The sequence below is a fragment of the Seriola lalandi genome, unplaced genomic scaffold (genome assembly GCF_002814215.2).
Source record: "Seriola lalandi dorsalis isolate HSWRI2012SDOR001 ecotype SW California unplaced genomic scaffold, Sedor1 jcf7180002054519, whole genome shotgun sequence".
In the NCBI taxonomy this organism is placed as follows: Eukaryota; Metazoa; Chordata; class Actinopteri; order Carangiformes; family Carangidae; genus Seriola; species Seriola lalandi.
Window position 1 is genome coordinate 80,119 of NW_019525072.1, and position 27,919 is coordinate 108,037.

Genomic DNA, 27,919 nt, shown 5'->3' on the forward strand with positions numbered 1-27,919 from the left:
CCCTGCGCCAATTCCTCCAATCCCCAAACTCATATCTTATATATTCTCAAAGCTGAGTGAAGCCTTTCTCTGTCAGTAACTCACATACTGAAATGTATTGCAACATGCAAAACAGATGAACACACAGTACTGGAATTTCCCATGCAGCTTCAATTTGTGTCTCTGCAGCTTAAACAGAATACATTATCGACAGTTCCATCCTCAAAAAGTGTGTTTCCAGCTTAGAGGGGGAGTGTGTGTGTGTCTGTCTGTGTGTGTGTGTGTGTGTGTCTGTGTGTGTGTGTGTGTGTGTGTGTTTGTTTGGAGCATCAGTGGAATGTTTGAGTGACATGCCCCTGCTTGCACTGTAACCTGTAGAAAGACACCCTGGGGCATGAATGAGGACACTGGGCCACAACAAACAGCCAGTTCAACATCTTTAAAACAAGCCACTGGCAAATGGCCTCAGAAACATATGTGCAATATTTAGGATGAAGAGTTACTTCTGAGATCTACTACTACTTCTGAGATTACAATTGAAAACAATGTCTCCTATAGAAGAGGAAAGACTAATGGGAGAGATTTGACATTTTGTTCCATCTCACGTTCAGGTTGTGTAGGTGTTGCAGTTTAAGAATGGCTCATCAATAAAGTCACATGACAACTACCGGTAAATTACAAAAACTCAGAGAGAAAAAAAAAAAACACCAAACTGAAAACCACACTTTGACAAAAACAGGAGTCAGCATTTTCCAGTTATATTTTATTCTGTATAAGCACAAACTGAAACTAATGGCTGTCATCAACATCAATTGCATGAATGGAAACACCTAACTTACCTAAACTTATTTTACTATTCTGAGTACATGGAGAAGTTGATTTTGAACAACAAAAGTGCCAAAAAAGTACGTCACATCCCCTTCCAATCACACACACATACTCAGCTCACGCGTTTAAAGTCCACAATTTCCTCATCTTGTGCCATCTGTGCCAGGCGAAAAATGTCTGCATACCGCTGGCTAATATCAACCATAGTGGCAAAAAGATAACAAGTCACCATGAAGTCCAAAGACTAGAATATATAATTGAACACCAACAGGGTTAACTGTAACTACCTTAGTGCTACGGTTGCACATTTGGTAGAAAGGAACCCGATCACATGATCACATTTTAGCAGCAGTAAGTTTTTTCAGTCTGACTTTTACATGATGCATCATGCGCTTTTTGCATCAGGTTTTTGCTCTGCATTGAGTTTCACAATCAAACAAGACTCGTGGCTCTGTGAGGCTGGAGATCAGCCCAGCACTGCCTTGAGGCCAGCTAACTTGCTACAGCCACATTGACAATAGTTCTCATGAGGCAAAGCAGTTATAGTTAGCTTATTCTTTTTTTTTTTTTTTTAAATGTTTAGATTTAACTGCCAATAAGATATCTGAATTTCAAAACCAGAACAATGAATAAAATCTAGTCGGAAAGTTTTTATTTCAATTTGAAACTGTGTGATCAAATCGTGAGAAAACAAGACAACAGATCCGACCGGATATTCAATGCCTGCTTCAAACGTTTGACTGTTTTTGATAGGCCTGCTCTGCTACAGATAAAAAAATATATATATATTGAGGTTTGACACCCAGCCCTGCTTCTAATGTGATTGAAAGCTGGAACTTGATCATAAAGATAATCTCTTCACAATGTCTGTCAACAGCAACTTGAGAATACAGCAGGCTGCTCTGCTTCGTAGCTCTCAAAAAAAGCATTCAGAATGGGTGAATACAAGATCGAGCCCGCGATTATAAAATCTATAAATAAGCTGAGGTCTGTGGCGGACTGGATCTTGACATGGTGCGACGTTACACAGAACCAAAGAAGAATGCAATCAAAAGAAATGAAAGCAAACATAGCAAAGTGGAGCAGACACAGAGCCCTGGAATAACACTGGCATCCACACCGGCAAGGGAGAAGTAATGTAATAAAGTAGAATGCATAAGAAAACCTGAAAGTCCCCCCCCCCCCAACAGCTGCAGAAGAAAAGTCTCCACTCAAATCTGTGGTTATTCAAACCTCCAAACACAACTTTGCACTCATGCATAACCACTGTATTTGACTTGTGGTGAAATACTACCAAAACGTGCAGCAGTATGTGCGTTCAGTTAAAGAGGAGCAAACTTTGGCTAATTATCAATATTATTAACTTCTTTTTGTCTCATTGTGAATCTGAAACACCCCACCAGTTCACACACTGATGATGTCTACAGATATACATGCATGTGTGAGACTGAAAAAGTCAAGACAGCTTGACTTGTATGTGACTGCTCTCGGTCTATATGTACACACACACATACATAAATACAGTGTACTGACACCTAATAATATCTATGATGTCCCAACATCTTGCCAGCTCGGACATGCCTTCATGCAAATCCACTCACAAGGTCAGATGGTCACAAGTTGCATCGCTTCCTTCCTCCTGTAATTCTCTTATGCCTTATCTCGCCATGTCTTCCATTATTAGTTTTCATTCATCTTATTGTATTTTCTCAAGGTGCAGTTGTCACGAGTTTGGTCTTCTGTCACGTTCAGCTTCCCTCCGTTTCGGTGAGAAAAGCTTGTTGCAAGGAGGCTGCTAAACTCACCATTAACATTCACTACTGTCACTTTCTACACCAGGGTGCCTGCGACTGAAAATGACCTCACACACATGCATAAAAAAAGATGCACACGCACACACATCCCGATTCATCCATCACACTGTTCCCTACACTAATCGTTCTCTCCCTGTTCTAATCTAAGACACAGAGATATCTCCACCAGACCACCTTGGGCAGCGGGAGGGGGAACAGAAGAATGAAATGGTGCGGACGTGAAGACAGTGCGCTCCCTCCGGCAGGCCAAACCTCACAGATTGACTGTCTGAGGAAATAAAGCGAGGCCGTTGAGGACTTGGAGCCAGGCTTAGCTTTTCCCATCCTTTTCTGCTCTTTTTAATTCAGCTGCACTATGAAAGAAGCTTGAAGAAACAGAGCGAGCTCCATTTTCTATGTTTACCTCTCATCAGTGGGATTACTTGGGGAAAACCTTCGGATTCACACTTCACATCTGTGATATGACAGGATACGAAAACTCGAGGCACGAGCACTACACATCATCACAGAGAGAGAGGGAGAGTGGGAGCAGCACAAAATCAATCCTGACTCTGCTGAATAGCCTCAGATGATGACATTGTTCCCGCCTTATAGGATCCACGGAAACAATTGCAGCCTAGTGGAAAATACGATGGTGGTCACGCCAAAGTCGCTAGATGGCCTGTTCGGATATCCTCAAGTTGAGAGGTGATCCAGGGGAAAATGACACGAAGGCAAAACAGGAAGTGGGGAGCCTATCCTTTTGAGCAACTCACCTGCTTTCTTATGATGGGCGTTTTCCATTATTTCCATTATTTCTGTACAAGACGATCGATTGACTAATATGATTGTATACGAGTCCAAAATGTAATGTTTGCTGACAATGATATTTAGTTGGTCTGATGTTTACAGATTCTGCACGCGTGCATTTATCAATTCATTTAATATTAATGTACCAAACGTCTCCTGTTCCACTGGGACCAACTGTATGTGGTTTTTACTTTCCTGCCTGACCTGAAATCACCTCACACCCAGGAAGTTATATAACCCCACCCTTCTGGTCTGCGAAGCCCTTTCCCTATAAAACCACAAACAGAACCAATGTGAGATAAAGAATGGACTTTTAAATCCTGTTATTTACTTGGTTAATATCATAGCAGTTAGCTGGTTCGCATTTTACTTGGCTTTTGAATGTTTATTTCAGTTACATTTCATTAGATTCCTATGTTTAATACCCTGCTGATGAAGAAATACAGAGATAGTAGATTCATAAGTGAATTGATTGGAAGCAATGTTTTTATTTTTACATTTTTATTATTGTTAGTGCTGGAATTTTAAGTTGATATGTAATTTTGTCTTTACATATTTTGATATCTCTCATGTACAGAAAAAAATCATCCATCCATCCATCCATCCATCCATCCATCCATCCACCTGAGCGTGTTCAATTGTAAGGATCCTGATCCTGTGTTTAAATGTGCACTCCACATCAGATGTTCAGTGAACCAACGCCACCACCTTGAATTTGGTTTTTACAGAAACGCTCCCACTACAGTTGCTCATGCAGCTGATTTAATGACTCAGGTACAGTTTCCAGGCACTTCATGTTCTCCTAGGATTCAAGTCACTCTATTAGATGGATTGATGGAACTTCAGCTGGGTGTATTACTAACCGAGATTTGTGAAATCTTTTGGATGTTTCGGATAATGAGCTTCACTTCAAAGTGAGACGTCGTGTCAAATTAATTTAATCCTACTCTCCTATTTTGAGGGGTAGTCGAGAAATAAAGATCCCTGAATATAGTTTGCGTCATTCAAATTCCACCAGGCTACATAATGTCTTATTGAGCTATTACACACAGTACAATTTGCTTTCAAATGGCAACGTTACAAAATGAACATGCAAGTTTTTTTATTTTTATTTTGGTGAACTGGATTATATGTTTGATGATTGCAAACAGTTTCATCATCTTGAGTCACACAGTAAGCTTCTGAGTGTACTGTCACATCCCTTTCCTGTCTTACTGCACATTAGTAAAGAAGAAAAAATGTGATTGAGAGGAAGTGCCGTATGTTCTACAGGCAGTAAAAAACATGTCAGAGCAAAACCAGGTGGAGCAGCCCTCACAAACATATTGTCCTATTCATCCATCAGACCCCTGTTCTCCCTTCACCGAGATGAACCTGGGAAACATCCAGCTTGACAAATCTGAATATTACTCATCCTTATTTATATCCTTGAAATGACAATAGCTCTTCGGGTAGAGTAAATATCATTCTACAAGACTCTAAATACTGCGTGGCATCATCTCTTGATCAAAACATGCCCTGCCAAGGCTGTTTTGACCAAAGATTTTTCCCTGTCACGAGGACCACACACACAGTAAAACACCAGAGCCCTGCTCCCGCCTGTGGTGTCATCACTACTGAGCACATCCCCGCAAGTATCATCAAGATAAGGTGTCACCCCAAACACACCCTTGTGGTGTCCAATCAAATCAATTGTTCTTGTTTGAAAGAACTCTCTTTGCTGTAATTGAGGTTCTAGCTCAAGTCATTATCCTTTAAAGGAATAAAGGAGAATGAGGGACTAGGAGGCAGCTTTGGACAAGCTCACCCCCACGGAGCAGGAGGCAGATGGCCACCAGGGAAAGTCAAATACAGCAAATCCTTGCCAGACTTGTAATAGTTACTTTAGAATAGACTTTGCTAATTAGCATTAGCGCTTTGAAATTGTAGGGACTGGAAGGGACTGGATCTGTTCCAAGTCTAGTGTTGCAGAATGTTTGAAACCAAGCCTCAGATAAGGACTCAGATAAGGATTCTCCATATCTCCAACAAACACTCAAACTATGACTCCATGCAGCTTCAAGTGATAACACATTGTGGAGAGACTAGAGAGTTTCAAATAACAACAAAATAAAAAGCTGCGTAAGAACATAAAACATACATAAATACAGCTGTCTTTGTTTAGATTCACTCCATTGAGATGTTAATCTCTCTTGTAACTAGGAATTCATTTGGGGCTCTTGGAGCTCAGCGTTTCTCTGCGAGTGAGTGACCTTTATAAACCTGTTGATGTTGTTCTGTTCGACGCAAAACCGCGGATTCAAATACAAAAGAGGCCTATTGAGATGTTTGCATCTTGCAGATTGCTGCTTTGAGAGAACCAGCCAAGAGAGCAAGCGATGATTCAGCAGCCCCAGACGCCTGTAATCACCACCTCACATCTTCTGCTGCCTTTTCAACGCAGTGCAGATCTCTGTTTTCCAAAAATATCCGAGCGTTCCGTATGGGGTGCTGCTGCAGGAGACATGGGAATTACTTGTGCTCTTTAAAATCCTTAAAAAGAGCCGTTCATTGTGCCCTAACTTCGGGGATCTCTACCCATATTCCATTACTTTAAATTAAATTTTCTGGAGGGAGCTCTTATTTTTACATAAAGCCTGCGATAAGAGCAGTGAGGCGTGGATAGGCTCTTATTCCAATTCTCATCATCATCATCATCATCATCATCATCATCTCAGATGATCCCACTATATGTAATCAGTGTTATTTGTTCTGGCTTGTAGTGAGGCGCTGTCCTCGGGGGGGGATCAGCCAAATCTCACATTAGGGAAACAATAGTCAGGAGCAGAGGCAGCCTGACAGTGGGATCCATCAGGGGGCAGAAATTTAAGACACTGCGCTCCTGTCTGACAAATCCCCTACGGCTACGCTTCTATCCAGGTGTCACACAGGTTAGTAAGTACACTTTGGAAATGCCACAAAGAAACACTGTGAATTAGGAGGCCTCCTGAAAAATGAAATAATGTAGTTAAACCAACATATGTACAAGAAAAAAATTAGTCTTTCAAAAATCAATTACTGTTGTGCATTGTTTTTCACAGCACTCACTAATAATTATACTAATCATTTTGATATTAAATCAGTTTATTGATGCTGAATTTCTTGTTGTTTGAGGATAAAAACAGACATGGACTTGGCACTATATTAATGTACCAATTAGTAAATGATGGCCAAATAATAAAGGTCTAAAAAAAGAGCTGGCAACTATTTTTTAGTTAATTAGTTAAATGAGTAATTTACACGGAAAATTTTTTTTTCTGCTTTTCTTGGTTTTAAATTAAAGTAAATGAAATATTTCGAGGTTCGATATGATTGTCGGATAAAACAAGACATGATGGTATCCCTCTGCGCTCCAGGATATTGTGGTAGGTATTTTTCATTTTTTTCATGTTTAATAGAGCCCACAAATCAATGAGAAAATGATCAATAATCGTTAGTTGCAGCCTTAAAACAAAAACTGTCTTGAGCATACAGAGCCACGATATATGGGACAGTACTTAAAGGCTGTAACTGATGGATATGATCTTGCCAAGCAAACATCATTAAATCATTGACAAATATGTTCCTTACTGACAAAATAATTCCCACATCAAGTGAGTTTTAACACTTTGGGGGATAATGGGGAAACAGCATCATCATTTGGTTGCAAATATTCAGTTTATGAGAGGTCTAGGCAAACCCAAGGTGGTACTGGGGAGCTGATCGAGGAGGGTTTATAGGCAAACAACTTGCCATGCAGAAGAAGTGGTCTCTCCTCTTCTATTTTTCATAGGTCCGTATTTGAGTAGATGCAACGGCAACTCAGCTTCCACACGTGTTTTGCATGTAAAGCAACGACTGAAAATTTTATGAAAAATTTAAACTAACAGAAAAATACATGACAGTTAACATCACAATACACATTTGTGGCATGGTGATCAAATGTGTAGTTTAAATGCCTTCATGCCAGTGCGAACCTTCACATCATGACAGGCTGCACCATTTATCATCACCATAAACCCCCCGGGGAGATAGATATTTTGAACAGGGTAATGTGCCCTGGCGTAGTGGAAGAATCATCCCGAAATGATCCTGGGAACGTTCAGATAAAATTACACTAATGACCTGGTGACCATCCCCGATATCAATCATGCTTAACCCCTGTGGGATGAACTTGAATGCACCATTAAAAAAGGACTATCCACCCATCAAAGGCACTGATGTGTGCATGGTCAGCTCTAACAGCGGGACACCACAGGTCCTCTGTTGAGTCACAGGCCTGTTATCAGGGCCAGAGGTGGTCAAACACAGTACTGAACTGCTTTTTCTATTTATATGGTCCGTGAGTGGAGGAGGATGACGTTGAGATTGCAAGGAGCATTTCAGTGCCTTCGCTTATCTGGCAACACTTTTTGTGCCCTGTTTGTATGTGGCAGAATGCTTCACTTTACCAGAGGCGGGTTTGGAGATGCAAGTGTACCAAAGTTACATCTGAAGTCCCCTGATTTTAACCCAGAGGATTTTCTGTCCTTGAGGAAACAGGAACACTGTTTCACAAACTCTCCTTTAAACTACTGATACCAGATTTAGTTGACCTAAATAGAACTAGCAAAATTTCAAGAGCAAAACTTGAATCATTCATCATTTAAAACTTTTGTAAATCAAAGTATCACCCTCACATTTGCTCCTCTAGGATGTTCACTTCTTCACCCGCTTAGAGAAGCTTTCGCTCTCAGCCGACAGGATTGACTCCTCTATAAGCCAATCATACGTGTCGGTCCCTTATTAAGCATCCCGGGACGCTCTTGAGCTGATGAGGAGTCACACTGGGTCAGTATGGTTCAAATCTATTATATGAGGTCATGAATGAGACGGTGAATTGATATCCTGCCACTCACGGAGGCAGATTGTGGAGGTGGATGGAAGGGAGGACCTTACGCAAGACGGACTGAGAACCATGTGATCTGTATTGATCTTTATTCCCAATGGACAGTACCAGTGTTACATCACTGTTAATGATGACTTTTTTTGGATTACTTTTGACCCATCCATGAACTGTGTTTTTTTTTCTTTTTTTTTTCTTGCAGATCTCTGAAAATAAAAGCATTGACCTTTCATCTGCTGCTAAGGTTAAGAACTGCAGAGTGCAAAGAACCGAGAGGGAAAAGGGAAAAATGAAAGAAATGGCAAATGCTTGGGAGATTCTGTTCAGATTAAATAGCATTGCCCTTAGATTCTTGCAAAAAAATAAAAAAATACTGTTTGCTCCTTCTCTACTTGTGCTAGTTGTCAGTTCCCTCCACCCAGCAGCCAGGCTGGAGCCGGCCTTGCAGCTGTCCACAGTCCAGCATTACATAACAAGGCTGCATCACAAACTCCCTCTCTAGCCACTCTGCAGGCTCTCCACCATGACACTGTCACCCCGCTGAGGAAATGACAAGAGGACAAAGTTGGATGCCCGCTTAAGGGACAGACAGACAAACCTCTCTTCTTGTAAGATTTGCTTGTTGAGGGCCAAGTTAATGAGGTAACGCACAGCTGTAATTGCTCATTTGCTTCCCCATTCCCACGGACCTGTTGACCCTTCACCTTTTAAAGCTCCACTCGAACACACACACAAACATTACAAAGTGCTGCTCAAAAGTAGGTGGGTGCGCTGAAGCTATACATGAAGTCTACAGAAAGGCTGACCCAGTTTCCCCACCATGCTCTGCTCAAACACTGTGTGTGTACCATGTCGTGACTGTAATATGCGATGCAACTTTCTAGAGATGCTGCTCAGACAAATTCCACCTTACTTAAACACACCTGATGATACGAGAAAGTATCAGAGTTACAAGGCACACTTCAAGTTGTGACAAGATGGTTTCACCACTGTGCTTTGAATATCTTTATGTTAAGTGCTCAAACCTGTTCTACAAGCCTACCACGTGATCTGAATTTACATTTGCTAAGTGGATAAAACCGAAGGACTTTTCTCTATTTGAAATTGCCTCTGAGAAGGAAAGGACATTAGAGTGACGACGCAAGTGGAAAACTGCAATCTATTAAAATTCAAACAAAAAAACTAAGTTCAATAATAGTTTGTTGTGTGAAGAAGTATTTTCTATAGCGCCGAGTGCTGTATGAAGTGCAGGTGAAATATAAAAGAGGGAAATCCACAAGCAGTGCACAATGTAACAGCATACAGCTTCCCTGTGCTTTATCAGTTTAGTCAATTCTGTCTTTCAAGCTATGGAGCTCTCACTTTATTTCACCCTGCCTGCACATGTATGGCTGAAGTCTAGTGCACATGGCCACCAATGCCAGCGCACCTCTCAGAGAGAAAATGATGGCCCTTATGGTCATTACATGCAAGCCACACTCATGGCGTTGATCTGTGAAGACTGCAGAACGCTGATATGTCTGAATTCAAGATATGTCACACGGATGATTTCCTTTCCTTTCCGAGATCATGGGTCACTTATGGAAACTATATAGTCTCAGATATAATACAGGATTTTGTGGATCTACACTAATGAATTCATTTTCACAGCTATCGGTGGTTATTCAGGAGACAAGGCACAAGAATTTGCTCACACTATGCTAGCAAAGCTCAGCAGGGCCACTTTAACACCGTATGAACACGGTATTCAGAGAAGCATCCTTTGAAGATTTGTTATCAATCATATTTAGACAGCACAATCCCCTCCAGCTTTCCTGTCTTGTATTGCTCATGAGCCTCACAGAGGTGGACTGATTGTTTTGTGGGGAGAGGGGGGATTTAGGGCTTTTCAGCCCTATGATATTTCAAAGTTGTGTTTTTTTTTTCTCTCCAATGAACAAATGTTAGTAGTCGTAATAAATAGTAGTAAAAAGCAAGGAAAAGCTTCAGGATGAAAAAATTAAAGAAATGCACTTTTATTTGGATTCCACTGATCTGACAGCAGTGAACCATCAGACGTGTGCACGTGATGGTCTGTAGCCATCTGTATGTCTAAAAGCTGTTTGTGGGGGATTGCAATGCATTTGCTCACATCCACAGGGAATCCAATAATGGGGGGTAACAAAGAACTGGCCAGTGATTTGTGTCAGTTGCTAAGCAAACAAGGTCTGATATGACAGAATGCAACTCTCCAGTGTATCCCACCTACGCCATACTTCTTTCTCCACCAAGGACCCCATGATGCAGCCTGCCATGCTATAGAGTCTACACTGTGTAGTCAAGAAGCAGGAGTTCTTGTGTGGTAAAAGCACAAGATGGAGTAACAATATAAATACTGTAAGGAAACTTGTCATCTTGCTTATGTGGGTATGTGGGAGATCAGTTAATTAACCTCCGGTAAAGGGAGTCCTAATTAGAGCTGGGCAACCATTAGATACATTAAAATCACACTATCCATTACTGAGAGAGCAATATGGAGAGAGACGACCTTCCCCTGGCCCACAAATCAAATTTATATTAAGTTAAGGTTTTCAAAATCTGTTCACCTTCTGTTTCACCAGGACCTGTCTTTAAATCTACATTAAGTGTAAAAAATTTAACTCTAGCTGCACTGCAGCTCATCCCATGAAAACTTTATCATCTTTGCAATAAAGATTCATCACATAACGCAGCAGATGATGAGCAATGTGATGTTAAATCTAGAACTAAAAATACCACAACTCATGACATGGTCACTGTAAACTCCCACACAGAACAAACAACTACTCTCTGCTGTGTTACTCTACTGTTCTATTATATGGTATGCTGTGTTGGAGGAGTAATAGGATAAGTGCAGTAATAGCAACTGACTCCAAAGAATGCAAACTGTCAAGCTCCTGTTAACAATGCTGCTGTTAAAACGGGCATCAAAGGTGCTAACTACATGTCTGCACAGTTTAGGAACTTTAATAATATCAATAGTTTTTTTAAAGATGATAACTGCAGCACAGTGTGTCTGTTTGACACACATATGTTGGGTTTGTCAAAGACACAAGGACATCCAGATGCGAAGCCAAAATACAGAAGATGCACTGGGGAACCCTGACATTAACACTTCTGTTTAAGTTGTTGCTACAAATGAAGGTATTAAGTCTAACTCGTGGTAATTCCTTTATAACTTCTATGGAGAGTTGCTAGAATAAAAGCGGCTTAATTCTCATGTCTACCCAGTGGAACTCTGAGGACCCCTCAAAGTCTCTGGACCACGGTTTAGGTAACTGGGCTTACCACGCATTTTATAGTTTATTCCTGCTTTGTTGGGTTATACAGTGGCACAGTCATTTCATAAATCCCCTCTTGTGTCACCTTGAGAATCGTTGACAAGGAGAATTAAGTGTTTCAATCAACCAACCTTCATGATGCCGCAAGGCGTGTTTCCAGCTCCCTGACATCTCTCGGCGGAATTATCACGGCTCACACTCCCGATCCTTGGACTGCCGTGCTCCCTGTACCGTCCATTGGTGTAAACTCCCTCGGCCCCGTAGCCCTGGGCAGCGGCCGACACCTCCAAGTACGCCCGGGTACCGGCCGCATCGCCGGTGATTCCCGCTGCATTGGTCGCGCCCTGGGCTGTCGGGGTGCCGACTGCAGGATCCAGAAATTGTCCCGACACAGCATCTGAAGTGTGTACCCCTGCCATGATCCACCGGTGTTACAGCAAAGCCCACCCCTCCACAATGTAAAAACAGCCCATTTTTCTCACGGCACAGTGGACTTGTTGACGTCCAGGTCGGCTGGTCTTTCACCCGATCACCACTGCCTGTCCATCACTTGGGGCGCACGGAAACGTATGAAGCCGGATGGTCACACTGAACCGTCCTGGTGAATTAATGAGCAGACGCCGTACCCCGCACGCGACCTTCTCCGATCAGCTTTCTGGAGGCGTGTGCTCCAAAAACACTGGAAATGCTGACTTATGGTGAGGGTTTGCCGCTACACGTTGTGTTTACAGCTTGCTCTGGCGTCTCCTTGTCCTCAGAAAATCTGTTTCGCTCACCACGTCCGCTTCTGAACACTCTCCGCCGTGCGCATTGCCTCGCGTCTTCTACACTTTTGCAGTGCTTGCAAACGGGATAGCTTCCACCCTCTCACATGCATCCGCGGGACAATTTCAAGACTTGAGAGGGCGCAATCGCAATAAGCCCGCAAACGTGTGCACCCACCGGCGCGTGCGCGTACAATCAAATCCAGGGTCCAGCGCGCGCAATCACAGTTCATTTCTTCTGGCGTGCACGCGCACCATCTCCCCAGCAAACCGGCTACATTGGAAGTTTCAGAGAGTTTAAGCCAAACACACACATTTCACACGCTGCCATTAAGCAGGCTGCAGGCTCTCCACAAGAGGGCGCGCAAGAGAGGATTTTCTAAAAATGAGTAGAAATTCAAATTTAAAAACAGAATTTTGTGTGAAAATCTGATTCTAAAAATTATGATAACATTAAAAAAATTCAAATCTGTTGTTTTATTAATTTTCAACTAATTTTACTGTTAAGATGGGCTATAGTATAGTGCCCTGTTGGAAAGAAAACAAGCACTTTTGGTCAAAATTCTGAAAAAATCTGTTTAAATAACACTAATTCAATTAAACTATTGGCAAAAAATGAAATCAGTGAATTCAGTATAAAAAAAAAGTAATAACAGCAGCAGTAGTTTAATCCTGCAGCCACCTACAGGCAAGTAAAGTGATTGCTGCTGTAATTTTAATGTGCTGCTTGCGGATAGGCTAATGTGTGTTACAGATAAAGATGTGTAAATTAATCTAGCTTTAATTTCACTTTCTAAACATCTGTGACACAACACTAAGCATTTCACTCATACAGGGAAGCTTAAGAGGTAATAGTAGTCTTGAGAGAAGGTCCCATGTCCAGACTGACCAAGAAACCAATAAACATCAGATGTGTAGGCCTACATGTTTTCAGTAACATACAAGTTTGTATTGTATTCAGTTGTAACATTATCTATGTCTGACCTAGAAGAGCACAGAAGAAGACAAATAATAATAACGGTTATAATTTAGCATATATGAAACACCCTTTTAGAAGAGTGAATATGTTTTTAAACTGTGTTTGTTAAATGTGCTAAGAGGAGCAGTAGCAACTAAAACAGAGAGGAGACTGAATATTTACAATCACATTAGGGGTAAATTGGAAAGACTGCAGATGTGCAATATCACTGCATGCCATCTAACCTAGGCACCAGTGTTTCACACACCATAAAACCAAGTGTCTGCCTCTGAGAACAGGCTAAAATAAACTAAAACAATGGAGGGTGTAACATTCAAAGTCAGGCCAACTCACATCATCAGACGAGACATGGCCAATAAGCTGGGATAATGCAACCCCATTCATAACCCAATGAGGGGGCAAATCAAATCACAGCCAATTTGTATGAAAGGAGTCATGTGCAGTAGAGAGAGTGAGCTCAGCATCTGATCATGATTTTTGAATATATGGCCAGACGCATCAGAGCCGAAGCAATGTCTTTACATCACAGACCTGGGATTGTTGTCCTTCATCTAAACTTCCTGGTAAATAGCAACACTCACATGAAACACACAACAATTTACTTATTACAAAGAGTCTCATTGAAGGGTTCCAGTGTCTCTATGTGGACATTCTCACAGACCTTGGTGGTGGTAAGTGGCTTAATCTGCAGCCAAAACACAGCCTCTCTAATCGCATTCAGTCTTATGAATGAAAATGACTTACAAACATGTGAATACTGCTGGAGGAGCACAGCTACTTCTCAAGGACAGGCAGAACGGTGAGAGGGAGAAGTGAATGAAATCTGTCACCGCATGCAGTGACAGAGGAAGGGAGTGAAAAGGCGATTGAAGGAATGGATTACTTGTTGTTAGACTGAGACAGTAAAATGTCCAGGAAGAGGAGGCTGGAGAGATTACATGCCCCCTTCTTTTCCTCACATACACGCTCATTGCCCTCCCCCCCACCCACCTCACTCTCTCTCTCTCAGGGTCATGTATTATGCATTCTCAGAAATAATTTAACAAAAGTTCTGCTTTTAAAAGCCTCCATCGCCTGGCCAAGCTGTCTCACTTCAATGTGAAAAGGGCTCTGACGACCAACCAGTCTCTGAACTGAACTCTCTGAAACATCAGCTCCACGTGGACTTGGGGGGGGGTTCGCATGACTCCACAAGATGTTACCACAGCTGGCCTTGTTAAAGATGCCTCTCAATGATCCACCCACAAACATGTATGTATGTTGCTTTGTGCATTGAAGAAAAAAAGAACCAGGAATGATGTAAGGATATAAACATAAGTTTTGTTCAACTGGGGGGGTAAACAAAAAAAAAAACAAGCTAAAATAAAACAGCAAGCAAGAGAGAAAGTGAAATCAAGAGAACGCTGTGTCAGCATTCTTGAACGCTGAAAAGGCAATGTCACTCTAAAATAACAACCTTGTTGTTTTTCATTGAGGTTTGCAATAGTTTCCTGTGGCAGGATGTAAGCCATGGCTCTGGTGCCGCTCCCTCCTGCTGCTGTTGTCGCTGTCAGGCTCAGACCAATGGATCTGCATCGCCATACTTTAAGGCCTCTAACGGTTTCCTCCTCCCACCTGAGCCCATCAACAGAAGCCAGGCCTCTGTTGATGGTCGTATTGAAGACAGCTGGCTATTGATCAAGTCTCCTAATCCCAGGGTCACCCGGTCAAACGTTCAGGATTTATGACCACACAAGATCCTTGTAGAGAGCCACGTGTTTGTCGACCTGTTCCCTCACACCTTTAATTATTTCTCATTTACTGTGTCTACAGCATCAGTGACAGTTACCTTCTCCTACGTCAAACAGAGATACTGAGATAACAATAAAACCACAAGAACAAAAATCCACTTCTGACAAACACATGATACTGTGTAAACTGTACATTCAAATGATGATATCTATAAAGGAAGTTCCCGCTGCTCACAGCTGGGGAGCAGAGGGTGTGTCTTCCTGAGCTGTGCCACCGCACTTCCTGTGCCAGCCCATGTTCTCGTTCGCCCAACAGGAACAGAAACTGTGTATAAAATCCTCCTGACAAACACTTTTTTAATGTACAGTCTAATTCTGCATTTATTGTCACTCTTTAAAGTCACAATCCATGATCTAAACAAAAGGACACCCCCACCCCCACCCCCACCACCACCACCAAAAATGAAAACACAAGACTGGAATCTTCTACTGACTGACAGGCTTCCTGTTTAATACAAGGGCCAACTACTGTCATACAAGGCCTACATTTTGAATTATAATTATTTAAGTGATTAGACTCCAATTTACAGTATCTTCAAACAGTTATTGATTGTGCCTTTAACTCCACTTAAGCGCATTTAACTGAAACTTTCCATTCTTGTTGATTTTATTGGGGTGTTCACTCTATTTTTTCAATTAGAAAATCACTCACACACTAAAGGCATATCTGAATTATTAATGCACCCCTGCCGTCTATTCTGTGCATGGTAACAGTATTTAACATTAATGCTTTTTATTCACTTCATTTAGAGCAACTATCACATCATATTTAGACCTTATAATAACTCACTGTATATTTTCTTCTTTTTTTTTCTCAGTCAGTTTCACACCACGCAATGTGTTCATCATTACTGAGATTTCACCCCTAAGTCTGCCCAGTCTGTCTGATCGACTGGGCTTTACTGACACCAGGTGGTGATGTGGCTCAGATGAAGCAGGATAAAGAAAGTGTAGACGTGGTTTTTTTTTAAAAAGAAAAAAAAGAAAGATAGTCTCTCTCATCTGGTTTATATCAGTTGACTGTGAATTTCTTAAACTGTTTTGCGAACTGTGTAAACATCCAATGATGGATGACATATTTTTCATACCTGTGTGTCTGCTGGCGTCATTCTAAAGCTCTGTGGGTGATCTATTTTGTATTTATTAGCTCTACAAAGCAGTTTAAAAGATGGTCTCGGTATGTAATTGCAGCTACTATCCATTCAGGTAATGCTTAGCAATTGTGGCCATCATTTTATGAATCATAACTATGACATTATGGTTGAAAAAAAAAAACTTTGCTTCCTTGTAAATATATACAGAATATTTGATCAAAATTTGATCAAAAAAAGAACACGTCTGACACCAATGTGCACTGAGTGAAATAATGTTTGTCATTGTGTAGATTAGATAAATAAGGTTGTTAGAATTATTACATTGAGCTATTACATTCCATTTTAAAATATTATTACATTAACTTTTACAGACCATTAGATTCAAACCAAGGAAAGCCAGTGACCCCTTCAACATAATTAAAACATTGTTGCTCTTAATTGTCGAGCATTCTCCTGACAGCTGGAGAAAAGGGTCTTGGATCATTACAACTCAAAACGTAATGTTTAAATTAGGCCAATTTCTATATTTGATAAGGAGCAAAAAACATTTTTAAACTAGATACCAGCTCCAACCATCAAAAAAGATCTGTGTTACTGTCAGGAGATGGTGGGGAAGAATCCCTCACTGAGGTGGTCATGAGGCAGCTGTGGAGCTCAAGCAGCACAAAGCCTCTACGCAGCCTTTACACAATAATAATGGATCAACCAAATTGTAGCCGAAGAAAAGGAAATGTACGTGAAACCTTGGATATTTACAACAAAACTCAAAAAAATCAAGCCTCTTCTAGCTTTTCTATTAGAATTTTTTCCATGGCTCTCACATTTTCAATTCATTCACCATTCCCAAGTCATATTTTAAGAAATTAAAAATAGTGAAATATAATTTTCCATCTCAATTCTTATATTTTTTCATTCACTGTTACATTATGTGGATTTATGTACAAACCATCTCAACCATTATATTTAAGTTGTAAACCTTGGCCTGTACACTGTATATATAAAAACAGGAAAGCCCTCCTGTGAGTCTGTCATCGCTTTAGATGCAGACCACAGTGCTCATGCTATAGCTCTGTGTTAAAGCCCTTGTAGTAAATGCAGGTTTAGTATCCGAGCAACAACCCACCACTGACCTATAGGAGCCCTCTCCACTGGATTACAATCAGTGACCTACGCACATTTGACAAAGTAGCCTATGCATAAAGTATAAATAATCAAAATATGACTGGTGTGCCATACATTACATACACAACCGTAATAATTAGTTTTTTCTCTGAAGGAAGCAGCCATAGAATTTCTAAAGGTGTATTCTGATAATGAAAATCATTTAAGCAATAACTGCTCACATTTTATTGAATTCCATATAAATTAGATTTTCTTATCACCTTTCCCAGGCATGACACCAGGGCAGATAATTGATATTTAAGCTACAGCTCAAATAAACACACACACACAAAAAAAGCCACGTTTCTTTATCTCCACCAGATGGCAGATGTGAGCCTATTAAGACAATTTGTGAGCAGAGACAAGAGAGCTGCTACTGAGGGTTGTGAAGAACTGTTGCTGCCAAAGGGCAGTGCAGTTGGATAAGGTGGTAAAACACAGGTATGTACATACAATACCTGTATTATTATTCTTGCAGTTAGCTTCCCATACTTACCGTCTCTTATACATTTGAAGAAATATTCAGTTTTGAATATTGAGCTTGCGCCATTTACTATGTCTGCTTTAACATTGCTTCCTTTCAGTTACATCAAATATACCATGATATTGTTAATTTAGTACCACCCATGTGCAAACATTGCTTTACATTTAGTTGAATGCCATATGAAAATGAAATTCAGTCTTCGAGATTGTCATTCAAAAGCTCCACAGAGAGAAATGTCACTACTATGTACTATTATATAGAGTGAAGTCTAAAAATGTCAGAGGTTTCCACCTGCACCTGCACATTGTATTCTAGCTTTTTATAGCTGCAATATCAGGGAAAAATTGAGTTCATTTAGACGGGTAAATTATTTCCAACCTAAAACCGGTTATGAATCATCTGCAGTCTGCAATTTGATGTTCATACTGTGCAAAAAATGGTAGGAAATAAGTGACAAACCTAAACAACAATGGCACGCTTTAAAAAAAAAAAAAAATAGACTGCAGTGGTGAAAAGACTGGTGGTATGTCCCTTTAAGGTAACCCTATTAACACCTGTGCTATATTGGAACACATTAATTCCATGTCAAGCATTATTGGAGAGGTCTTCAGGCGACGATCTGAGAGGTTTCTCTACAAGATGAGGGACTTTTAATCTGACACACCCGTAAAAGATATTTCCCTCCACCCAAAGCCCTGAGGTTTCACCAAACAGAAAGCCCCATACAGTCTATTGGATAGTGAAATAGTTTGTAATAAGTTTTTTTTTTTTTAAATTGTTTTGTGTTCATGTCTATTGTGAAACTCGTTTCAGATGAGGACAGTAGCTCTCTGACAAAATATCCCTTTATAATGTGTGTACATAAATTTAAAAAATATTTTATATTACTAATATTTTATATATTTAAAAGAATTGAACTGCATGGATTCCCCTCATTTTCTGTACATGATGCAGTTACACATTTTACTCTGCACATCCAGATGAGCTTGTGGCTGGTCGGTTAAATCAATGGTGGTGACTGCACACATAAAGAAGAAGAAAAAAAAAAAAAGCATTTATTTTGTAGTGACATGAAAACCGTCTGTACTTCTACAGGTTGAGTTCAAATTATTTATAAAACTTTATTTTCTTCTTTTTTCAACTCAACAACTGTTTCTCTTGGAAAACCTCCAAGTGATAAAACCCAAAAGCACAAACATGGTACATACATTGAACAGCACACAGCGCCATCTACATCATCAAAAAATACACAGTCTACGGTGGAACGAAGCTCAAAAAATTATGAGAATAATGGTGATGAAGGATATATCACAAGACTGCCTGTGTAGGTTGAGATTTCAAAGACGGGAAAGAAAGAAAGAGATACAAAAGAATAAAAGAAATGAAAAGAAAGATGTGGGAATATTTTAAATACTATAAGTGTGTCGAACAAGACGCTAAAGTACATCATAAACTCTTCTCTGATTTCCAGTTGCTCTGTGTCCTTTTTCAACTGGTACTTCTGGTGACACGAGACTTGAAACTTCTGCTCAGACTGGGGAGGTGTTTGTATGTAAATCCTCGACTGGGTCATGCACAGGGGTTACATTCATTGGGGGAGTGCCAGAGAAACAATAATAAAATAGAATTATGATAGAGAAAATAAATTCATATATTCTGTATACATAGATTATTTTTCTATTTGGCTTATACATCAGCTAAGCAAAGCGATTTATTCCTGAGGTGCAAGGCTGTTGTCAATGATAGATTTTCTATTAAGCGTTGTGTGTATGAATGTGTCTTTGTATGAAGTGGAGGCAGTGGGGTAATAGTCTCAACATTTTCTACTACACTTATGTGTTTTTTGTCTTTTACGTATAGCAAAAAACAAAAGCCAGACAACGAAACAGACCGACATGGCTCAACATGCTTGAGGTGCTATATGTGGCCCAGCGGCTGGTGAGTCTGTGCAAACATTCAAAGCCTGCACCTATCTATCTATGCCTGGTGACTTCAGCTGCTGGCGTGGCCAGGCTGTCCCATAGAGACATGCGCATGCCCGGTTATGTCACGGTGACATGACACGACAAAAGGAACAAGTGGACGGACAGGCAGGCAGAAAAAAGTCAGAAGGGAACAGCACTGCCCCCAAATATTCAGGCATACCACCGACCAGACGTGACTTTCTTCAGGTGAGCGATTTCAAGCATGAAACAGCCAACAGAGTCAGGCAGCAAGGGGATCTTCTCCACCCATAATAACACAAATTACAAGAGCGGAACCCCACGTTTGTACCTACTGGTGTGAATGTGACAACAGAAAGTAACAAGGACTGTCAGTAGAATAATGCGAGGTAGCATTGATGAGGGGAACAGAGGGACCTGAGAGGACAAGCAGGCAGCGCTGGGTAAATGCTTAGATTTGCATTTCTGTGTACAAACAGAAGACAAATAGCCCTGTGAGAGTGAGGGAGGTGCATAAACCCCTCTCCTGGGTTTCAGCTGGTGAACAAATCAGAACAAATACATCGTACACTTGCGCATGTGTACCGTGTGCTGATGTGTGTGCCTTCAGCTGCAGAGAGCAAAGAGAGTCACTCTGCCTTTAGGTTAGTGTATACGGATTTGAAAAAAACAGACTAACTCTGCAGAGCAATGACTCAGATTATGTTGTGTTTAGAGCAAAAAGCAAAACTCTTCAGTAAGTTTCTTTTTTTTGTCAAAGGGCAAGTTCAATGTCACTGTCAAAATACTGATAACCCATTTACAAAGAAAAAAATATATAACAAAATAAAAACATTGAACTGTTAAAATGACTTCATACAGTAGCATAATATTTAAATCTGTTCAAAATCAACTGGAAATGCATGCACAGTGTGAATGAACATCATTTCTTCTTCTCTTTTTCACAATACTGTAACATTGTAGGTTTTGCATTATACCTAGTCTGTTTTACAAACACTTATGGACACAAATAAAACTATGAGAAGTCACTGACGTGCATGCTGTCATGCTGAAAAGAAAAAGAAAAAAAAAATCACAACCATTATTAACATTTCACATTATAGCCATCTGAAACAGAAGAGAAATGAGTGGAATTAAACCATGAGAAATGTCAATGCGAGTGGGGCATGTTGGGAGGCAGGTTTCGTTTGGTTTTGTTGCGGGTTAAAAAGGTCAAGGGTCATGATTGTTGGCCACCCCACTGGCTTTCTACAGGCCGCCGGAGGAGCTCCTCTACGTGCCTCGCCACGTCCATGGTGTCATCCAGGTCGAAGTCTCCGTCTGCGTCCAACATAGAGTCGCTCCTGCCATGGGACACAGAGAGGAGCCACCCGCACTCAGACAAGCTGGCAGCACATCACCGAGAAACAGATACTCAAAATGTACACACACATACACACTCTCACAGAGAGCAGCTCATATGTAAGGACTTGTTGACTCACATAGGCGGGTATATGCCATAGGTGTGAGGATGACTGACAGGTGCTGGGGAGGCGCCGTGATCCATATAGGTTGGGTTCCCACTTGCTGGGTCTGGATTGGCTGTAGCAAACCTACACACACACACGCAAGCACACACGCACGCACGCACACACACACACACACACACACACACACACACACACACACACACACACACACACGTAAACCCAAGATAAAATCCTATGAGTCTATGGTCAGCAGTTGCCTAAGCAACTACCCTCAGCGTGTTTTCCAGGCCTCGCTGCATCATTATGGTGATTCTCTGTACTGCGTATGAACCAACCACAGAGACAGGCAGAGAGCAGGGCTTGCTAACTAACAAGCCTAACTCTAATGATGAGTGGAAGACAAGCTCACTCAGGAACCCTGGCCATCCTTAATTGGCCTCCTCCAACTGTAACAGCAAACTAATAACTGATCTGAATTCAGGGTCCAATATTTAGTGATTAACTCTAAATGTTGCCACAGAGGGAAAACTGGTGGGTGGACAGTGGAGTAGAGAGAGAGGGAAGAGAGAACCGGAGCGAAAGAACAGCAGGACAGACGAACAGGAAGCTTGATACTTACTCGGGCACCACTTGCTTTATCTGTGGCTTCACGTAGCCGTCCACTGCTTTGGCTTTAAAACAAACAAGCACAGGGAGAGAGAATGACTGAAAGCTCAGCGATCGGGTCTTACGGAGGCATCGCAGCTGTGACATTCAAGTAAAAAACAGGCAGTGCAAACAGAGGGTCCCTTACAGAGTGGTGGGGTGTAATATTTGGAGAAAACCTCATCCTTGGGTCTGTCGGGGTAGAGGAAGAGGAGGTGATTGAGATCGCTGATGCGGTCAGCCAGAGAGCGAATGGAGAAGTCTTTGGTTGTGTAGGGCATGAGGTTCCATACCATTCTCTCACCTGGATAAACACGGCACCCAAACCACAGCATTGGCAAGAGCAGCAATATATTGTAATTTCAGCAGTACTACAGTGTTGTTTTCATTTGAATTATCTAAAATCTACATCACTCTGCAATCCAGTCATATATCCTCCTCACACAGTAAGCTAGACGACAGGTAACAGAGGTCAATGACACTGATCTAACGTATAGCTCCGTTAGGTCGCTTCATTGTTTCTCTTCGCTCTTAAAGCACACAAAGTGAGATGGTGAGAGAGATTGAGTTGAATGTGATGCTCCTGTTTCTACTGAGTCTCTTACATTTTTCTGTGTAAATTTTGTTTGCTAACATATTAGTAATACGTACTTGTAGTTTAGACTTTCTCCCTCTGCGCAATGAGGGTCAAAAGTTTTAAAAAAAAAATGGTGAAATGCCGCTTTAATTTAGCAAAAAACATAAAAAGAATTTTGCACATAAATCCTGTCAAGCTCAACCTGGTTGGACACTTCTTGCACAGCCTGAAATCATAGAATGCTAATAAGAACTTCATTATTTTTGGCCACACAAATCAGGGCTAAAGTTGAAAAGTTATTACAGTTATCTTCATCAGGCGAAAAAAAAGACGAGTTGAATGGGATGCCCATATTACTTTGTGTCTTCCGTATGTTTGAGTACATTTGCTGTCATTTTATTAATGAGAACTTACTAAGCCAAACATCTGCTATGCTCAATTTGCAGTTTATCTCTCTGCCCCTAGTGGCCAAAAAAATGCTTGATGCGGCTTTTAATTTAGTATAATTTAGATGACGGAAGCCATACATTTAACTGGCTTTCCTGCTGTGTTGATTTAGTCAGAAAATGACGCTATGTGAATTTTGATGTCATACCTGCTTTGTTAGGATTTTCTGCCACCCAGGCTATTGTTATTCCTCCGATCTCAGAGTCACTAAAGCGCAGAAGGAAAGTACCGTTGGGTTTGGACATCAGCATGTCCTGGGCCTGCTGCTTGTTCACGAAACCTAAGATGGCTCTAAAAAAAAAAAAGAGAGAAAAAGATATATAGAAAAAGACATAATAACTATTATGTGCTCTCCTTCACTCTAGTTTAGTGGCGAGAGCAGGTCTGACTCCCCAGGTTGCCATGGAAAATCATGAAAGTGAACCATTGCCTGAGTTGTCAAGACTCACAGAATAGGGAGAGGAAAACACATTTTACTCTCACAGAACATACAGTCCAGCTGTCAAAATGAAAAAAGAGAGGTAGTGCTTTTATTTGTCCGTTCTGATGTATTTTTCAGCCAAAGACAGAAACTGAAGAAAAAAAGACAAAAAAAACACTGCAGTTTCCTTACCCGTCATTCCAGTGTGGTTTGAGATGCTTTTTTGTGAGTTCCATCACACCATCAAACCATTGCCAAAATGTGAAGTTCCTCCCTGGCAAGCTTTCCTGTAGAGGTGAATGATTTTGGAGAAAACATTTTTAGAAATCATACAGCACAAGCACACACATTTTTTTTTTTTTTTTTAAAAGGTTTTCAGTGTCCATCCAGTCCATAAACACAAAGAACAACACATCCTCATCCCAGTTGTGTGTATGACTTAACCAAGTGTAGGGCTGAATGTGTCCATGTTGTGTATCTGAGAAAGAGCAAAAAGACGACAAGGTGTCTATGTGTAGCCTACACACGGGTCTGTGAAGCGGGTGAAACTTGATGTTCCTGTAATCTAATGAGACCGATGGCGTGTGGTGAATGTGAGTGTGTTTTCCGCCAGCTGCTTTGCGCCAGAAAATGAGGCCTCCAGCCTTTTACTGTGTGGACAAACAGGCCCATTAAGATGAAGACCTGGCTTCCAATGAGGCGTTCTCATTCAAATTGTCATACAGAATAGGGCAGTAGAGACACTGCAAATGGAGCAAGAAATATTTGTATGTATGGATAACCAATAGTAAATCACTCTGTGGCGAATAAGCATGTGGCTGATATGACTCATTGAAACCGGCCTGTGGGCATTTCAAAAATACAATGAGGAGAAAAGTGCAGCACGATAAGAAATCCATACATAAAAACTGATGATAACAGATAATTAGGGCACTCTTTATAAAAACAGTTTTTTTGTATTCACTGAAGAAGAGAGAGAGAAAGAAACTGTCACTGACCCTATTAAACTGTGACCAGGTCATAGTCATGTTGCGGTAGTCATCAGGGTTGTTGCTGGAGATGCTGAAAGCCTTTTGAGCAAGGAAGACCAGGTTTTCCTCAGACAGGCCTCGGTTACTCTGCACTTCAGCCTTGTACTTCATGTTGATGGCATCGCACAGCTGAGGCCAAAGCACTTTATCTGGCACGAGGAAAGGCACCCGTCCCTGTAGGTGCACGGGAGACAGCAGGGGATTAACATGAGCTTTATGGAAGGGAGCAAGGCAGCAGCAGAATGCAAAACATAGCCAAAGATAAAATGTGCAAAGATGAGCACATAAACAAGTGCACACACAGCTATTTCCACAGCAGTAATATTTTTTTATATACCGTTTCATTGCTTCTGCAAGGATTTTTGTATACAGGCTTATGTTTAGCCATCTCTAAATAAAAGTTTGAACACAGACACACTCACACACACACACACACACACACACACACACACACACACACAGATGCTCACCGGCTCTGCAAAAGCGTTGTCCCACAACACAGTTGCTGTGGCATTATTGTCTTGGCTACCGTGAACTATAACCACTACAGGTAGAGATAACGTCTGTTTGGAGAGAGAGAGAGAGACAGAGAGAGAGAGAGAGAGAGAGAGAGAGAGAGAGGGAGGGAGAAGGGAGGCCATCAGTGTAAGAATGCTGCAGCATTCATAAATGCTGAACTTACTGTCAAACAACACAACCTTCTACAGATTTAATAGTATAGAAGGAACCATTAAAACATCATCATAAAACCACTTGTTTTACAAAAAGACAGATGAAGCACGGGAACAAGCACTAGTGGCTGAGCGTACGAGGCGCACTGTGCGTTACAGTGTATGTAGGAGTGGACGCTCAAGGTCTTGTGAATTGGGCATAAAAATAAACACATTTCTGATGTTGCAGGAGTAAGATATACTATGTTTGTATGCCAAGGCCAGTGTAGTGTTTTGTTCCACCCTATCTATCTGCGCCATCTTACCTTCACTTGAAAAACAAGCTCATTGCCTCCAACACTAAACTGAGACTCGAACAGAATGGTGAACTTCTCCTCTGTGACGGACTCTGCTCCTCGCCTGTCCGATCGCTTGATCCTCTTCAAAGACTACATGAAACAAGACACGTGTAACAATGAGGAATACTGCACATACTGTATGTCTTGCCTATGCGGTTAGGCTGACAATGCACACATCATATATACAGTTCATGCATGCATAATTCACTTTGCGTATCGCTACATGTAAATAATCCATGGAGGGCTCTGGGGGATTGTTGTTAACAACATGTGTGATGTAGAGAGGGGGCTCTTCTAATGCTGCACACTGATCCTCCAAAGCATTGCTGAGTTGCCATGGGTATGTGCGGTACATGCTGTACTGTAATACCCACACTGCACAGACACCAGGCAATGACACTGGCTGGTGAAGTGCAGCTCAGTAGTTCACTTTGTTCTAGAAATCCCAAAAATATTGGAACTGCATTGGTGATGGATGAAGTGATGCTTATTCAGCCCAGGAGGGTATTTTTTTCATTTATTATAGGAAAAACATGATATAAAGCATAGCTATGACACTTTTGTCATATATTTCCATAATATTGATGGACGTAATTATTGGCAGTTGCTTCAATTAAGGGCATTATATAATATATAATAATAAAGTATAAATTGAACCTGTTTCTCTATATATTTACAGTATATACAGATCAGGGACATGTGCATATTTATGCTTTGATATAATTTCAAATGAATTCTGCAGACAGCTTCTATATGAAGGGCATGATAGTCATTTCATTTCCTGTTGCTGCCATCAGAGTTAACTCATGTACACCACAAGGCCATACTTACCATGTTCCTGAAGTGGGCACTGAGAGTGCCTGTTGTCTGGTGGTACTCCATTACACAGTTATTGTTGAGAATTTCCCCACTGCTGTCACTGCAGGAGAGAGACCATCGAGGAGTCAATTAGCTGTATGCACTCGAATGCTGAAAATTACATTCTTCCCAGAGCAAATTAATACAAAATGATGCTCGTTTGGACAGCAGGAGTGGAGTGAAAAGCATGCTGGGTGTAGGAATGATGTTAATACTTTATATATATATATAACTGAAAGTTTAACTACCACCCTCTCTATCTTCTCAGTATGCAGATTTGTCTGGGCTGCATATTGGGGTTATGGCTCTAACTGCTCACCCATTTAACCACACTGGCTGCCTGGCTGACCTACAGTCAGAAGGTCTCTATTAGTCAGGAGGAATGTGGACTAAGGCTGTGGAACCAGCTAAATGTGGATTCTGCATCCACACCATAGATTCCTTTGAGGCATTGTTCAAGTTCCAGCCATGTCTGTGGTGAGGTCTAAAAAATACACTAGGCTAGAGTTCATCCTGGGATCAAGTAATCCTTGTAAGAAACCTAAGACTCCTTGTCTTAATGGCGTCGTGGGAGCTCATTGCAGTGTCCCCACTAAAGGAAGAGGGGATACTAAAATATGTGCAAACACATTAAGGAAAACAGATGGATCACATGTTGTTGCTACAACATGTGACTACACAACAGCCACCCCTGTGGTTCAGGAGGTAGCGCAGGTCGCCCACCAATCGAAAGGTCAGCGGTTCGATTCCCGGCTCTTCCAGTCTGAATGTTTAAGTGTCCTCTGGCAAGATACTGAACCTCAAATTGATTTCCCCTGATGTGTGTGTGAGATAGAAAAGCATACATAGAAAAAGTGCTGTATGATTGGGTGGACGCGGCTTATAGTGTAAAGTGCTTTGATTGAGCGATAAGACTGGAAAAGTGCTATGTGTCACTTCTTGAAACATCTTTGCTGTATTAATTGAAAATAAGCCATGTTGTTATTGTCACCAAGTAGCAGAAGGCTGAAACTCCACTGTTCTCTGTTGTTGTCCGTTTTTAAATCCACACTGACATGCTTAAAGCACTGGACTTACTTTCTTGTGTTCTCGTTCTTCAGCAGGGCCTTGGCTTGCTGCTCACTAATGATGGTGGCTTTGACCTGTGGGGGGTTCATGTGCACGTTCAACTTCCCTCCTACTAAGAGGCGCACTGTAGCGGCAAACTTGGTTTGGGTTTTTAACACCTGTGGAGGCTGTTTCTCGATGATGAAGGTGCTGTGGAAACACAAAGGAGAGTTGGACTGAATGGCAGAAGAGAGTCCTGTTGATTAGGTGCCTTGGAGGCTCATTTAGTGTAAGTCCCCTTAATGAAACAGAGATTTGCTGCATGTTATCTTGCCCTTTATTTTTCTTTTGAAGAAACTTATCAAATGTAGCCAGAAATATGTGAACAAAATGTTAAATTAATTAGTTCACAGGATTAAATAGCTTATTTGATGAATTTACGTTGTATATTGTAGCTAGTTACCATAAGAACAAACTGGCTGAAAATTAAGACTGCAGAAGGCTGCAAACTGACGCAACCACAGAATGCAAACAATGCATGTTTAAAATGTACAAAAGACTGCACAAATGTTTCATGAGGTAGAAAAT

General features: G+C 41.2%; 2 protein-coding genes across 5 annotated transcripts in view; both read right to left on the bottom strand.

The window, feature by feature from the left end:
- LOC111660568 (inactive phospholipase C-like protein 2) overlaps positions 1-12,614 on the bottom strand; it is a 68,296-nt gene extending 55,682 nt beyond the window's left edge. For both annotated transcript variants that reach the window (XR_002761159.2, XM_023413915.2), the window contains exon 1: positions 11,744-12,614. Coding sequence is in view for 1 of the 2 variants with exons in the window: in XM_023413915.2 (XP_023269683.1) it covers positions 11,744-12,031 (288 nt within the window). In the remaining variant the exon portion in view is untranslated. The remainder of the gene's footprint in view (positions 1-11,743) is intronic.
- A 6,366-nt stretch (positions 12,615-18,980) lies between these two features.
- The window catches only part of stat5a (signal transducer and activator of transcription 5a), a 54,152-nt gene continuing 45,213 nt past the window's right edge, over positions 18,981-27,919 (bottom strand). For all 3 annotated transcript variants that reach the window (XM_087175930.1, XM_023413714.2, XM_087175929.1), the window contains 11 exons: positions 27,362-27,541; positions 26,258-26,345; positions 25,394-25,516; positions 24,888-24,980; positions 24,385-24,591; positions 23,579-23,673; positions 23,114-23,256; positions 22,090-22,245; positions 21,916-21,967; positions 21,309-21,419; positions 18,981-21,170 (listed from right to left, as the gene is read on the bottom strand). In XM_087175930.1, the coding sequence (XP_087032056.1) occupies positions 21,047-21,170; positions 21,309-21,419; positions 21,916-21,967; positions 22,090-22,245; positions 23,114-23,256; positions 23,579-23,673; positions 24,385-24,591; positions 24,888-24,980; positions 25,394-25,516; positions 26,258-26,345; positions 27,362-27,541 (1,372 nt within the window). In that variant the 3' untranslated portion in view covers positions 18,981-21,046. The remainder of the gene's footprint in view (positions 21,171-21,308; positions 21,420-21,915; positions 21,968-22,089; positions 22,246-23,113; positions 23,257-23,578; positions 23,674-24,384; positions 24,592-24,887; positions 24,981-25,393; positions 25,517-26,257; positions 26,346-27,361; positions 27,542-27,919) is intronic.